At 35.1% G+C, this 15,497-nt stretch overlaps 1 protein-coding gene across 1 annotated transcript; it reads left to right on the top strand.

The window, feature by feature from the left end:
- The first annotated feature begins 3,937 nt into the window (after positions 1 to 3,937).
- On the top strand, positions 3,938 to 4,483 carry LOC132277607 (uncharacterized). Its single transcript, XM_059779447.1, has 2 exons — positions 3,938 to 4,069; positions 4,232 to 4,483. Exons 1-2 carry the CDS (start codon positions 3,938 to 3,940, stop codon positions 4,481 to 4,483), a joined length of 384 nt encoding a protein of 127 aa, XP_059635430.1.
- The last annotated feature ends 11,014 nt before the right edge of the window (positions 4,484 to 15,497 follow it).

Here is a 15,497-nt window from a genome sequence, read left to right as displayed (position 1 = left end):
TCTTTGTGAGCCTAACCTAATAATCATTCAATCCCGAATTCACAGCAACAATGCATATTGTTATACAGCTAAAGGCATCCATAATCATTTACAACATATACTATTATTTCCCATTCATTACAACATGCCAACATGGTTCCAAATTTACATCAAACTACCATCAAGTGTTTTATTTACGGTATATGGCCATGCTATAGAAAACGGATACATTCTCAAAATGAGGCTTTATAAAAGATTGGTTTCAAATGCACAAAAAGATAGCAAAATGAACTTCAAATCTTCAAACTAAGATTGTGGTGGACCGTCATCCGCTACTTCTTTCCCGAGCCTTGAAAAATGTTAATAATAAACGGATAAGCATCGCTCAGTAGGAGGTGCCTAAGACACACCTCTTGAATCCCTATGAACCCAACAAGGAATAGGAGTAAGGAAAATGAGATCATGCCATACCGGGAGAAATACAACCACAATATCAATATCGATTGTCCAAGTCATGGATGATCAATACTGTGCTATAGAATGCAATGAAATTCAATGTCATTCCCCGTTTCCAAAACATTTCCATTTCATCGTTCCAAACTGTTAATGCAATTCGACCCATAGCGCCTCTATGGCATCGCGAGGGAAGGGTTAGCTAGCTTTCTCCGACCATATAGCATCTCCATGGCGTCATCTAGGCCTAGGTAGCTCAACTGCACTAGAGTCTCTTCCTAGTTCCCTCTTTACATTAACACCACGGACCACTAGGCGCTTCCTAGGCATCCGGGTTTTTACAGAACCTTTCATCAAACTTTTCCTAAAAACCATTTTCTTTTCATTTAAATTAAATTTTCCCATTTCAAGCCCAATGATATGTATGGATGTCTCATGCTTTCAAGGCCATGTCAATAGAGGATTTTAGAACTCACAAATCAACATGCTTCTATATTTCAAGTCCTAAAAATTTGAGCATAATAGGCATAAAAAAAATTATCACATAAGCATGAACATAAATCATCTAATACACATAGGCATATAGTTCATATACAACAATTAAGTCATTTTAGAGGAAATCACACAAATTTAACATGCTAAATCACAAATTATGGAAAAATTGACTCATAAAAGTCTAAGAAATCATGGATTAGGGACTTGTACCTCAATTAGAGGGCACTTCCACAAGAAGCCCCAAATTTCCACCCCAAACCCTAGAATTTTGAATTCCCCAAAGGTGGCCAAACGAAGATTGGCTCCGATCAAAACAACGGCCTCGATGAGCTCTACAACTTTGCCCAAAACAGTAACACCAAAATCTTAAAGACAAGAAAGAGATCAAGCCTTGAAGCTTGTAGGAAAAAAAAAAAAAAAAAAAAGAAAGAAAAAAGAAAAAGAAGAAATGAGAGGAAGAGAGAAAACGTGGAGAGAGAGAGATTTTTAAGGCTACACAAATGGCCTCTTGGCCTTAAAAAAAGAAAAAAAAATGGTGGGCCCTACCAAAATAAAAAAATATCCCACCAAAACTATATATATATATATATATATATATATATATATAATTCCAACCACACAATTAACTTACACAATAAAATCATGCACAAAATAATTATGCATGAAATGCAATGAACCCATGACGCAGCCCCCGTACACAACAACCCCGATAACGGGTCCCAACCGGTACTATCCGGTCCAAAAAACAAAAAAATGCCGAAATGGCCACCGGTGCATTTCCAAGAGTCCTGAACTCAAGGAAATGTCCTAACCAACTCTCAGGTACACCTGGCACACCCTACGATGTTCGACACGTAAAACTAGATAAGGCGAAAATACCTTTGAAAATTCCAGAAATTGGAAAATGACAAAATTCAGAAACATTACATTTACTTTTAAGTATTTATCTTTGTGATTGTGGATGTTTAATTGATCATATTGTTGAGGTAATTTAATCAATCACAAAAATTGGGAAAGTTGACCTAGTAATCTCATCTAGGTTATTAAAGGAGTTAATCAAAATTACATCAACTAATAGCTTCTGCAACCCGCGTTAAACTCACATTGATCTCACTGAAACTTGCCATGGTCAAAATTTGCTCAAGCTGTAATTGTTGTAATTACTTTAAGTCATCGCCTTTGTTAATTTTTGGCCCTATCGTTGGAATCATCGCTGGTCGTCACCGGAGTATTTTGCTCTCCTTGTCGTCGTCCCATGTGTTAATCATTATCGTCGTCAATAGAAGGTCACAGATCAAGAATAGACTCCATCTTTAAAGACATCGGAGCTAACAACGGCATCCTCTCTGGTCTCCTCTACACTATCGTCTCCTCCTGTCAACGCTACTCGTCTTATAAATCTGGAGGACATCGGAGCCAACACTAGTGACTGTTACGGCCGATAGTCCATGGCGGCACGTCTGCTCCATCTTCGATTGCAAGCACAATTTTTTAACCCTAACTCAAGCAAAAACCAATTTTTGAGAGAGAAAGAATTATTATGGTTTTGGTGGTGGGGTTTTAATTGGGGATTGTTAAAGAGGACATAGGAGGTGAAAGAGGAGGTGAACCAGATCGGAGCACAGAGGTGGATGAGGATTACGAAGAAGATTGGGTTAGTGAAGACGATAAAAATACAGTTAATTTCTCATGGGCACTTTTGTGTTTTAAAATTTTTTATATTTGCTATTAAAATATATTATATAAGTTAAGGCGTAAATTACATTTCATACCCTTTTTTAGATGAAAAGCTGACTTGATGTCTAATTGAAAGTTAAAACCAAAATCTTCATCTTGGTGAAATTTGACCAAACCTAAGGGTGTGTCGGTGTAATTATCCTTAATTCAATAACAATTCTTTAAGTTAGTACTTTTTATGTTGTTAACATAATTTATTTTGCAATTAATTTGTTATGTATTTGTAGTTCAACGTCACTTTTTCATCTACATGTCATCTGTTCTGTATTTTCATTTCAATATCAGTATTTCATTTGCAATTCATTTATTTTGTATTTGTTTTTCATTTATATTGTTAATCTGAATTTTAGGGATTAGTTTATAGTTTTGATACCATTCTATATGGAGCTGAACACAAATTTTGTGTGAGACACCTCTATGAAAACTTCAAACTAAAATATAGACTACAAAATCTGAAAAATGAGGTTTGGGAAGAAGCTCAGTCATACACAGAAGCTAATTTTGAGTTGCATGTAAACAAAATAAAAGAGATGAATGCTAAAGTATATGAGTGGTTAATGAAAGTGCCATAAAGGGTATAGACAAGTTTTGGTTGTCATTCAAAAATAGCTTTAGTGATAAACAATATGTGTGAGTCATGGAATGCAGTGATTTTTTCCTACAAGGGACAAACCTATTATATACACATTGGAATGGATTAGGAAACATCTCATGTTGAGGTTTCAAAAAAAAAAAAAAAAAATAGTTCATGAATTCAAAGTATAGGTTGTTATTTCCAGACATTCAGGATGAAATAACCCAAAGGAAGAAAAGTGCAAGAATTTTTAAAGTGCATTACGCTGGTGGTGACAAATATGAGGTGGAATGCATACGAATTAGTGAGGCAGTGGACCTCTGGAACAACACATGCACTTGTAGGATATGGGACGTTAGTGGTATCCCTTGTAATCATACTATTACATGCATATTTACAAGGAGGGAACTACCTGAGATATATGTTGATCCATACCTATCACAGATACACTTATTTGAAGGCCTATGCAAACTTCATATATCCCATTCTTATGAGAAGACTACTAAATTCAGAACCTACAGACCCATACTTACACCAACTTATAAGAAACAAATTGGTAGACCAAATAAGGCAAGGAACAAAAAAAATTATGAACCAAGTACTTCAACCGCATTGAGCAAGTCAAGACCATTATTATAATATTCAAGATGTAATGATTATAGGCACAACATAAGCACTTGAAAAGCATCTAAACCAACAATGGTTAAGAAACTTCCACTAAGAAGAGGAGGAATACCACCATTAACTACTAGAGGAGGGGGTAGAAGGGCATCTGGCAAGAGTGCAAGGGGTAGAAGAACACAATGGGTACATCAAAATGAATCTCAAGAGGTAAATAATAAAATTGTTCCTAATTTAACCTAGAAGTAACTATTCATATATGTTGACAATATATTACAATCTAACTTCGCAAGTTACAAACATTGATGCATCTCAGTTTGTTGATTCATAGGCATCAGTGCAATTAAGAAGTGGTGGTTTATCTATGGGCAGGGATGGTGGTTCAACAATGCAGTCAAGGGCAGTGGTTCAGCTATAGGAAGGGGTGGTCGTTCAGTTATGCAATCAAGGGGTGGTGGTTCAGCTATGGGAAGGGGTTATAGTTCAACTATGCAATCAAGGGGTGGTGGTTCAGCTATAGGAAGGGATAGTGGTTCAGCTATGCAGTCAAGGGGAGGTGGTTCAACTATGGGAAGGGGTGGTGGTTCAATAGTGCAAAGAAGGGGTGGTGGTTCAGCAATGTAGAGAAGGGGTGGTGGTTCAGTAATGCAGTGAAGGGGTGGTGGTGTATTGTGGCCAAGGGGTGGTGATGGTGGGCATATAATGCAGCCGGGGGGGGGGGGGGGGGGGGGGGGGGGGGGGTGGTGGAAGGGGGGCGCTCAATTCAGGCAAGACAATCTCAAAAGGTAAATGATGTATCTTAGTATGTTTACAGTTCATTTTGTTAAAAAATTAAAAATTTTAACTAAAACCATTATTATTATTTTTTGCACGTTCATAACTTCCATTATCCCATTTGGTTGAAACACAGGCATCATCATCGAGGCAAGAAGACTATCTCGGTTTCCATTTACTTTTTACAGAAGCATTGACTATATAAGAAAAATAACATTGATGTGTCAAAATTTGCAGGTTATTGATGAATGAAGAGGCTAGTGAATATGCTGCTCGATGATGATAGGAGTTGTTGGTTGGCTCTCACATTGTTTTGTTGTTGTGATGAAGTATATATGGGTTGTTGTAGGTTGCTGTAGGCTGCTGTGATGCAGTCATTCTAGCTATGATTTTTTGTGTATTTGCTCTGATGCAGTCTTCTGGCCATGATCTTTTTGTGTATTTGTTCTAATGTATTCTTTTAGTATTTTAGTTCTAACATCTGAACCAATGTTGGGGGTTGCTTTAATGTTAATATGTATGCAAACCTATTAATATTTTGTATTGTACTGTATATATGGTCATGAAACTTGCCAATGACTTTATGTACGCAACATTTATATATGTAATATTCGCTCACAGTTTTAGGCCTGTTTGGGGGAGCTTTCAGTTTCTAAAATTCCTTCCACTGACTCAGCATTGGAGAATGCATTTTGATGAAAGGAATTTAAAACAAAAAAGTTGTTTGGTAGGTGAATTTTTGAAGTTCTTTTAACTATCAACATAATTTAACTTGACCATTATATCGTTACAAATCCATAAATAATAGCATAGAGTTGAATTGGGATGTACAATGACGGTGAGGGGAAAAAAAAAAAAAAAAAAAAAAACCATAACTAAAGTGATGGAGTGAAATTGCCTATGATGAACCAATGATTAATTGACATAGTGATGATCAAGGTATATAAATTTACCCAATCTACATGATAGAATTTTTTTTTTTTTTTTTTTTTTTTTTCCCTTAATAGAAGTTGAAAGAGATCATGGAAAAAGAGAAAGGAAAGAAAAATAAAATGAAAGAGAGAGATGGTAACAAAAATATCCCATTTTTGTTTTTATTTATAGCTATAAATTACTTTAACAGTGGAAAGGTAGCCTTCAAAAAATATATATATTTTATATATACATATATATATATATATATATATATATATATATATATATATATGTGGTTGAATTTTGGATGAGAGTTCATAAATCTTGGAACTCTTCACAATTTTTTATTTTTTTTTTCTTAGTTGGTACTTACACACACACACCTCTACTAAGGCTTAAACCCCTAACCTCCCTTTAGGAAGTAGGGGTTTGGTACCGCTAGGCCACAGGCCTGTTAGTGAACTCTTCACACTCTTAAGTCAACTGGGAGTCAATGGTAGTTTTTCATGAATTCCTCAATGTCTTTATTCTTTTTTTGTTGAATCATTTTTCAACAATATTTTTTTCAGTAAAGATTTGTGAAATTTTGCTCAATATTTTTAAATTTTTTTTTTTTTAATTTTTGGGTAGAGAACTAATGAAGAAGATGATAAAGAAAGAGAATGAGAATGAGAATGAGAAAAGTTTGCAATGGAATTCAGAAATATAAATAGGTTAAATAATAGACAATATAGAAATTTTATATTTATTACTTAAAAAAGTGTGTAGCTTGCGGAAGTCGATCAAGAAGCATGTTTTATTAACTTTTGGTCAATCGAGCTTCCAAAAGTCCGTTTTCAGAAATTTTACCAAATTAGCAAAGGACTTTCTGGGCTTAGAAGTTCGTTTTTAGACTACAGGAAGCCTAGCTAAACAACCCTTAATATTTGTGATCAGTTTCTGTTTTGTGCAGTCTTTGTTGATGAAATTTGTGTATATTGGCAATGTTACTAGCCATTCAACCAAAAATTGCAGTAATATACTTGCGAAATAGAATTGCAGGAAAAATTGCACTAATTGACAACAACACAATCATTCATTTATTTTATTATATGATCATCAATACAATATTAATTCTTTTAAACCAGAATCAAGTCTTGCCCTAATACACACTACTACATACACATATTGCATCATAACCATTAATCCATAAAAGCACTCCTAAGTATCAATGCACTTGATGATCGTTGAAAAATGCGCATTTAAAAAGTGTCTAAGACACACTTCTTATATCCCCGTGAATCCATACAATGAATAGATAAAAAGTGAACGGGATCATGCCATAGGGGAACGCACATTCTCAACCACAACAACAAGTATGTAACAAATATCAATCAATCACAAGTTTACCACAATGTCATGAAGTGCAATATTATGCAAATGTCATTCCCCATTTTTCGAAACAATTTCATTTCAACAACCAAACCGTTAGTGTAATCCGACCCAATGCACCTCCAAGGCGTCACGAAAAGAAGGTTGGTTAAATATCCACGACCACAAGGCACCTCCAAGGCGTCGCATCCAGCCTAGTTAACCCAGCTACATTCCCTTCTAGGCTACACCAACATCACGGACCACTAGGTGCCTCCTAGGTGTCCGGTTTTCGCAACACTTTTAGAAAATATTTTCCCTCAAACAATTTCGTTTGTTCTAAAAATATTTTTTTTTTCCTTTCTCTTTCCCAATGAACACATGAATGCTTGCGCTTCAATTTATCAACCCAACCATATAACTTTCACACATACTATACAAGACAAATTTATAAATTACATGATGGAGCTCTCATTTAATATTAAATTTGCATAACTAGCATGTAAAATATAGATTCAATTTCATATAAACATGTAGGCATGCTAAATCATCTTAAAACAATTAACAAGTAGTCACATACATTCCATGTTTATTATTTAAAACAAATCTTTGCAAGAATTAGCACTAATTAAACATGCTAGGCATCACTTTAAGCTAGAAACTCACAAAAATACAAGAATTCATGCATTAGAACACCCCTACCTCAAATGAGAGAAAAAGCCCCAATTTGAGTCCAAGAATCCTAGAATTTCGAAATCCCTAAAGTGCACCAAATGATGAATTGCTTGTACTCACACGTAGATCTCGGCGTGCTTTCCGTTTTGCCATAAACGATTCCCAAAAACTCCAAAAGATGAGAGATTAACTGAAACTTGAATTTTGTAGAAGAGAAAAAGAAAAACAGAAATGAAGTTACTGGAAGAGAGAGAGATGCGCAGAGAGAGAAAACTAATGAGTTCTATAAAAACTCACAAGTCATTTGTAATGACTTATGTTTGTGGTGGGTCCTAGCCCAAATAAATGTTTATTTATTTATTTTTATTTTTATTTTTATTTTTATTTTTTATTAACTTAACTTTACATACATACACACACACACACACATATATATATATAAACAAATTACAAACATTATAGATAGCAACATATTTGATGTCGGTCCACTCAAAAAGGATTCTAGAGTTGTTTTGATTTGCATGATCATTTTCTTGATGTGTGGAGGACCATATTTGTTTGCTTAATGTTGAAATTTTGGGAGATTATTTGGAAATGGTTGAAAAATTACATACTTGAGGTAGTTTTCTCCCAATGTTTATTTGCAATATTGGTGCCTCTTTAGTGAGAATGAGCTTAATGTTTGTGGGTATCATTTCTGGAAACCCTCACGAGACTTCTCTCGTCCACTAGGGGTATTCTAGGGGTTTAAAAGGCTTGATGCATATGCTAAATGCAATCGTGTTCCCTACGAAAGTGGCATTATCCATTAATTGCTTTCTAGTTCATAGTTCGATAGTTGTTCATTTCATTCTTTTACTTCGTAGTTCATTACTAGGAACTAGCAATATTTAAGTTTGGGGGTGTGAAGAGCGTTAAAAAGTGCGCATTTAAACCCCTTAAGCTTGAGTGTTCTAGGACCTTTATCTATCTTATTTTCCCGTCTTAGACTAATTTTATGTTATTGCCCTTTTCAGATACTTATACGAAAAATAAGCTAATTCAGCTAAATAAGAGCTTAAAAAAAGCTATCTCAAGTTAAATGGAAGAAAGGAGCACAGTGGAAGTAAAGTGTGGAAAAACAGCAAGTTCGATCGATCTCAATAATTCTTCAATCGATCTGGAGGTGATCGATCTAGACATTTCAAGATAGATCAAAGCATTTGTCCTTATCCAAAAGATTCCACCATCTTTGATCGATCTAACTTTTCTTAGATCGATCAAAATTGTTTGATCTTATCCTCACCTACCACCCCACCTACCACTTTTGTCTTTTTCTCAAAATATCCCAAAATATCTCAGAGGTTGGTTTTTATTCAAAAAGGTGCTGCCAAGGATGATCGATCTTTGCAGCATTCGATGGATCTCACCTAAGTTCGATCGATCGAACCTCCTCAAGTCCAAAATAAAATAGAGTCCAGCTCATTAAAAGATGGCTCGTGGTGCAATCATTGCAAGGGCCCTAGTGCACGAGTCCAGACCATTGGGTGTGATACTTGAGCTACTATGATACCCCTTAGATCCGAGACACGGGTTGATCAGGCCCAAGCCTAAACCCGAGGGATATCAAACAATTAATATTTTAAATCGAACACGGAATACAAAGTGAAATAAGAAATAATATAATAAGCTGAAAGAAACTAAAAGAAAAACCTTGAATCATAATTAGTCAAATCCGATGCTCCAAAACCTCCATAAGTTTACAACTTGGGAATCCATCTATTGGACCCCTTATTAAAATTCTCAAACCGAAACTGAAATGATAGAAATAAAATTTAAAGCTATCATAGAGAAGATTCCTACATAGTCAGAGGAATGAATATCTGTATCTACTCTGCACGATCAACCTCTAACTCTGGAACCGACGAGCACTTGAAAAATAAAGGAGTGGGTCAGGCCCACATGCAAGTCCTGATCTACAATGATCCAAACAGTAATCCGATACGCAGATACATCCTAGAAAGACTCAACAATATCTAGAGTAGTCCATATAAGTATATAGTACACACTATAGGACGCTCGCTAGTCCAGTAGGTCTGTCTCGGCCTGAATAGAAGGCAACATGCAAATACGCACCCTAAGGTGAGCATGAGCACCTAGACTTACCAGGGAACAACACCTATGTCTAGTTATCCATCCTAGGTGATATACGCGCCTTAACCATGGTCTTGAGACTCAAACTCATACCATGGCACATATAATATATATATAAAGTCCGTACTCCTCCTAATACAAAATATCATCCAACTTTGTAGTGGTTTGATATAATGTATAACGCATCCATCCTGAAACCAAAAGTAGGTCACTCAATTCATAATTGATATAACATATGTAAGTGAAAGACTTAACCTTTATGATTAATCCATACCTTAATCCAAGTTAGGTAGAACTTAGTGTTTTAACTAGTCCATACCTAGTATGTCACCGTCCCATACTGGTACATACAATCCAATCCATCCAACATAATTATTAAGATAATTACTGTTATATATCAACCATTATCTAGAATATGCATAGATACAATTTAATACATATCACATGACTTTAGGAAACTTATTACAGAACCTAAACATCACATTCCATCCATTAAAATTGCTAGTATGTGTCATAGCATTCAAGTCCTCCATAAAATCCATAAATTGATAGAATTTGCAAAATATACTTATCAATTTATTTCATATCAAGAATAGATGTTTTCAAGTATTTACTATTCTCATACTTTTGTTTAAATACAACCAAACAGTAATAAATTTTTTATGCCAGAAAAATTCCAAGTTCCAGTACATGGTTTAAATGTTCCCGATATTTCTTAAATTTAATTTGCTCCAATCCTTAACCCAATCATGGATTAATATTTTCCATAGTATAATAGGTTTATTCCAAACCCATCAACAGTTTAAAACAGCTTAAACAAAGTTCCAATACCCTATATAGACCAAACAGTGCACAGAAACCAAACTGAGTGTGTTCATTTGAGAGCAGGCTCATTTAAAATAAAGAGCCTACTCTTTTTTTCTTTCAAAAAAGCCTGCTCAATTGACCTAGGAGCCGGCTCCTAGCATGCTAGAGCCGGCTCCACCTTCCTTTGGAGTCGACTCTAAGGTAGAAAGAGCCGGCTCCTCTTTTTCTTGGAGCCTGCTCTTCTCTCCTTAGTTGTCGTCGTCCGTTCTGCTGCATCTTCTTCGACTGCGGTGTTTTCCAGACCTCTGTAAGGTTCTTAATGGTTGTTCTAGGGTTCAATCTTAGGTTTAGGGAAATCTTAACCCATTGTTAACCAATCCTAACTTGTATAGAACACCACCCTTTTTGAAGCAAACAATTACAGAATTTCTTAGTTCTAAACTAATTCGATTCAAAACAGATTTCTTCGGTGCAATTTGAATACTGTTTTTACTACTTGATTCAGAGTTTAATCTCAGCCCCAGATTAGTTACTAATCATCAGTACACAATCATGATCTCAACTTAATCAAAAAGTAAACATAAACACCGAGAAGAACAAATAACAGAAAACATCAAGGTTTATGAAAATCACTTATTTCAATGAGATTAATATAATTCATACATACATACAAGACTTGATATCATGTTGGTATAATCCGTTTCTAGCCTTTAATTAATCCCTGGAGTCTGACCAGGCATGCACAGAACACGAATTAAAGGGAAAGAGAAGAACAAGACTTGCCTTTAAGTTTCAGACTTTGAAACTCTAATTCCACAGTTTCTGTATTCTCCCTTAAACTGCTCTGCCAATTCCCCAAGTTCACTCTCTGTTTCTTAGCAGCCCCTTATTTTACAAACGTAATCTTATGTTTGTCTAAAACCCTAAACCCCATTACGTGTATGTATTTATAGATTTAAACATTAACCCTAATCCATAAATAACTTGGCCCATAGAACGTCGGCTGAACTAGAACATAAAACCCTAAATTCAGATAAATAAAATAACTACACCGTGAATAACGAAATAACCTAGTTAACCAATTAAGGTAAAACAAACAAATGACATAATAATAAGCAATTAATTTAATTTAACTCAGTGAAAGAATTCAAATAAGTAATTACACAAAAGAGAAACAATTAAACCCATCAATTAAATTGAAGTACCAAAACAATTAAACCAATTAAATAAATTAAATCAATTAAAATAATTAAATCACACCAAAGCAATAAACAAATGCAATTTAAACAACAAAATAAATACCAGGACTATCTTTTTGAAATTAGGGGTATTACAGCTACCTATATAAGGATTTAGAACCATTTTAAGAGAAACATTCATCATACTTACACATCATATATCACATATCTTGGAGAGGAGGCTAGAGACTAGAGAGAGCTTTACACATTTTGGGAGTTCTTCCATTCTTCTAGGGTTTCTATCAAGAAGGAGGTCATTCCTACCATGGAGATAGCCCTCGAGGGTTGGATAACTACTTCAATGAGTGGCTAGACATCTAATTGGGGCTAGAGTAGCCCCTAAGTTTGCTTCATAGACTTAGTGTTTTGTATATTTCTGGGGATTTACTTGTAACAAATATTTTGACCTTGGATTTATATATATATCGTGTGGTTTCTACTTGAGGTGTATGGATTAATGCTTTCAATTGATTATCTATTTCTAATCATATATCTATATATGCTATAATGGATGATTCATGTGCTTTTCTCTAGATTTAATGGAATTTATGCATGTCTATGTGTATGGATGAAGTTAATCTAATGATAATCAAAACATAGTGTTTAATTGAACACTCTTGTAATTTATTTGATGGTTCACACTTGTTTCTTGATGGATTGTGCCACACCTTTAGCGTACTTAGTTTAATTTTCATGTCTTTAGTGTAGATGTAGTGTAGTTGCTTTAGATTCATAGATAGGTGGACAATCTATTCTTGTTCTTTGGTGTTCTATACTTATGAATGCAAAGGGTGTATGTTTCTAGGTAGTTGTGTGTGCATAAATTGTGGTTTCATTGAATGAATTTTGGTCTCATTTGATAGGTTGTGCTTTCCATTTGAATTGGCTAGACAATCTATACTTATTTGCCATCCATGCCTAGTTTCAACTAATGTCACACACACACACAAGTTACAATTCAATTTCCCCATTGATATACAATTGCTAGTGTCTAGTGAAGTCAAGCTTAGTGGTGAGCTCTAGTACCCCAAGTCCTCTCCTCTATATCTTTTTCCCTACTTTCTAAATTGTTACCTTTTACTTGCTTTAATTTCAATTGCATTGTAGTTTAATCAACCAAATGAACCATCTTTTGATCACTCGACCTACTAACCCTATATTGCAACGATCCCAAAACTAATACTTTCTAAACAAAAAAAAATTCGGCATGACCTCCCCTAAAAATAGGCCTATCACAACCTGTTTAATAGCATTTTTAACCTATCATGGCTCAAATTCCGAATTCACGACAATAGAAGATGATGATACACAATCAAATGACCTTAATAATACTTTAAACTAGTATTACTCTCCCCATTCATCAATAAGGTTTACATGTTATCAAATTCACATCCAAAATATCATCAAATACCTTAATTACATTACATGACAAAGTTTTGCAAAATATACATATACACCTTCACACTTTTAGTGCTTTGCAAAAATAATGGGAGATATACAAAAGACACAAAAGTGAGCTTCTAGTATCGCTCAAGCTTGAGGTGGGTTGTCGTTCACCGGTTCTTTTCCAAGACCTGAAAAAAATGTATAAATAGTAGGGTGAGCTATATGCTCAGTAGGTGACACTTAAGGCACAAATCTTGTATCCTTGTGAATTCAAGCAAAGCATAGGCCAATGGGAGATAGGGATCATACAACGTAGGGGATCAAATACAACATACAATTCAATTCCAATTATAAATAATGCAATGCAATGTAATGAAATGCAATGCATGTCAATGACACTCCCCATTTTCATTCTCAAAACCATCACTTTCAAACGTTAATACAGCCCGCCCTTTGGTAACCCCGCCGCGACACGAGAGGAGGATTGGCTAGTGTCCCTGACCCATGGTAACCCCGCGGTGTCATTATGGGGTCCAGCTAGCTCAACCACACTAGGGCAACTCCCTAGTCCCCTCTAGGCTATATTAACTTCCGGCCCGTTGGTAACCCCGCAGCAACCGGGTTTATCAAAACCATTTCACAAAAACTATCATTTCCCAAAATTCCTCATTTTCATTTCAAGACAAATTCTCCCATTTCATGCATCCCAATGACATGTCCAAGAATGTACATATAATCTCAATATCATGACAATGTGAAATTTTGGCACAATACAATTAAGCATGGTCTCATACATCACTTTCAGCAAGTTTACACATAGTAGACATAAACTCAACACATAGGCAAGCTTTTCACATAATACATCACATGTGCATAAACATACATTTCTCTAGACAACATTAAAATAATCATTAATACAATTAATCCCCAAGTAAAGTATGTTAGCACATAAAAGAGGTGTAATTCACAAAAAAACACCACAAAGCCATCATCTATACATGCTTTTCACATAGACAAGTCATAACCCTAAGACATGAATTTTTTCTAAACATCACTTACACCTCATTGAAGCAATTAATTCTCAAATTTAGCATGTCTAGCACAACAAAAGAGCATAACTCACAATGGAACAAGAAGAGAGTGGATTAAGATGTCCCTACCTCAAGATTGCACCAAAACCCTAGAAATGGGTCTAAATTTTCGAGTTCCAAAGAAGGCTCAAAATTGGAAATTGCTTGCATCAACGCGTAGAGCTTGTCACACTCGTCGTTTTGCCTCAAACGGCACCTAAATCCGGCAAGGATTGAAAGAGTAATCAAGAGTTAAAGCTTGAAGTGAAAAAAAAGAAAAAAGGAAAAAGAGAAGGAGCCGAGAGCAGCAATCGGGAGAAAGAGAGAGGAAAAGAACAGAGACTAACTTGGTCTCTTAATTCATTTAAAAGGGACGTGGGTCCCACCTCTCTTTTTCTAATTTCTTTTTCTCTTTCTTTTTTTTTTTTTTTTTTCCTTTTAATACACACCGCACACACAGGCATAAATATATATATAAAGGCACAAACATTACATATATATTGTTTCCATTGCAAACACGCCCACAATCCCTTGGGACGATCCCTACTCACCCTAGCTATATTTTTAGTTAGAGGTAGTAGTGGCATTTAAAAATTTAAAACTTGGCCATATTGCACATTCACATTCTTAGTACATTTTTAAGCTCTGGTCCGACGACACACCAGCACTAAAAGGCATCAACACAATTTGCCCTCCCCTGCTAAAACAAGCAAAAATTCTTCTAAACATTAAACCAGAAAATTACAACAACTGAGAACCCACCTAAGCATCAATTCACCAAACACTACACAAGTCTTTTGGCATTTTGGTTGTAGACACCACCTCAGCCAAGTATCAATGCAACAAACTGTTGGGAAACGTGCAAGTTTTAAAAACTTTTCGAGGGATTTTGATTCATAGATCTTGATTCATCACATAGAGACAAGTTTTATGCAAAAATAAAAATATGATGTATCATTCAATTAATGGATTGAATATTTACATCAAAGGTCTGAGTAAACCTTTAAAACTTTCCTCTAAAGTGAATGTTCTCACTTATTGTAGATCCCTTAGCAAGATGCCTTCTCCTTGGATCTCCATCTTCTTGGTAATTATTTTGCCTTTAGGAATCACTCATAAGCCTCCATGAATTACCTTGGAAAACTAGGCTTGTGGGAGCCTCTATTAGATGAGAACATAAACCCTAATTTTCTAGAGAGAGAAAATTTATTCCTTTTTCCTTCTCATAAAAATCACACCCTTAAATATACATAAACCATGTATATTTATAGGCAACATAAAAATAAAGAA

This window comes from Cornus florida, unplaced genomic scaffold (assembly GCF_030987335.1).
Source record: "Cornus florida cultivar Cherokee Brave unplaced genomic scaffold, ASM3098733v1 CherokeeBrave_3.0.0_Hap2_Chr10, whole genome shotgun sequence".
NCBI lineage: Eukaryota > Viridiplantae > Streptophyta > Magnoliopsida > Cornales > Cornaceae > Cornus > Cornus florida.
The sequence above is the reverse complement of the archived record's forward strand: the minus strand, read 5'-3'. Positions and strand labels throughout refer to the sequence as shown.

Bases quoted from the DNA above. Each gene is read 5' to 3' on its own strand.
- LOC132277607 (XM_059779447.1), top strand. From the start codon at position 3,938: ATGGTTAAGAAACTTCCACTAAGAAGAGGAGGAATACCACCATTAACT. The intron at 4,070-4,231 runs GTAAATAATAAA...ATCTATGGGCAG, and splicing joins ATCAAAATGAATCTCAAGAG to GGATGGTGGTTCAACAATGC.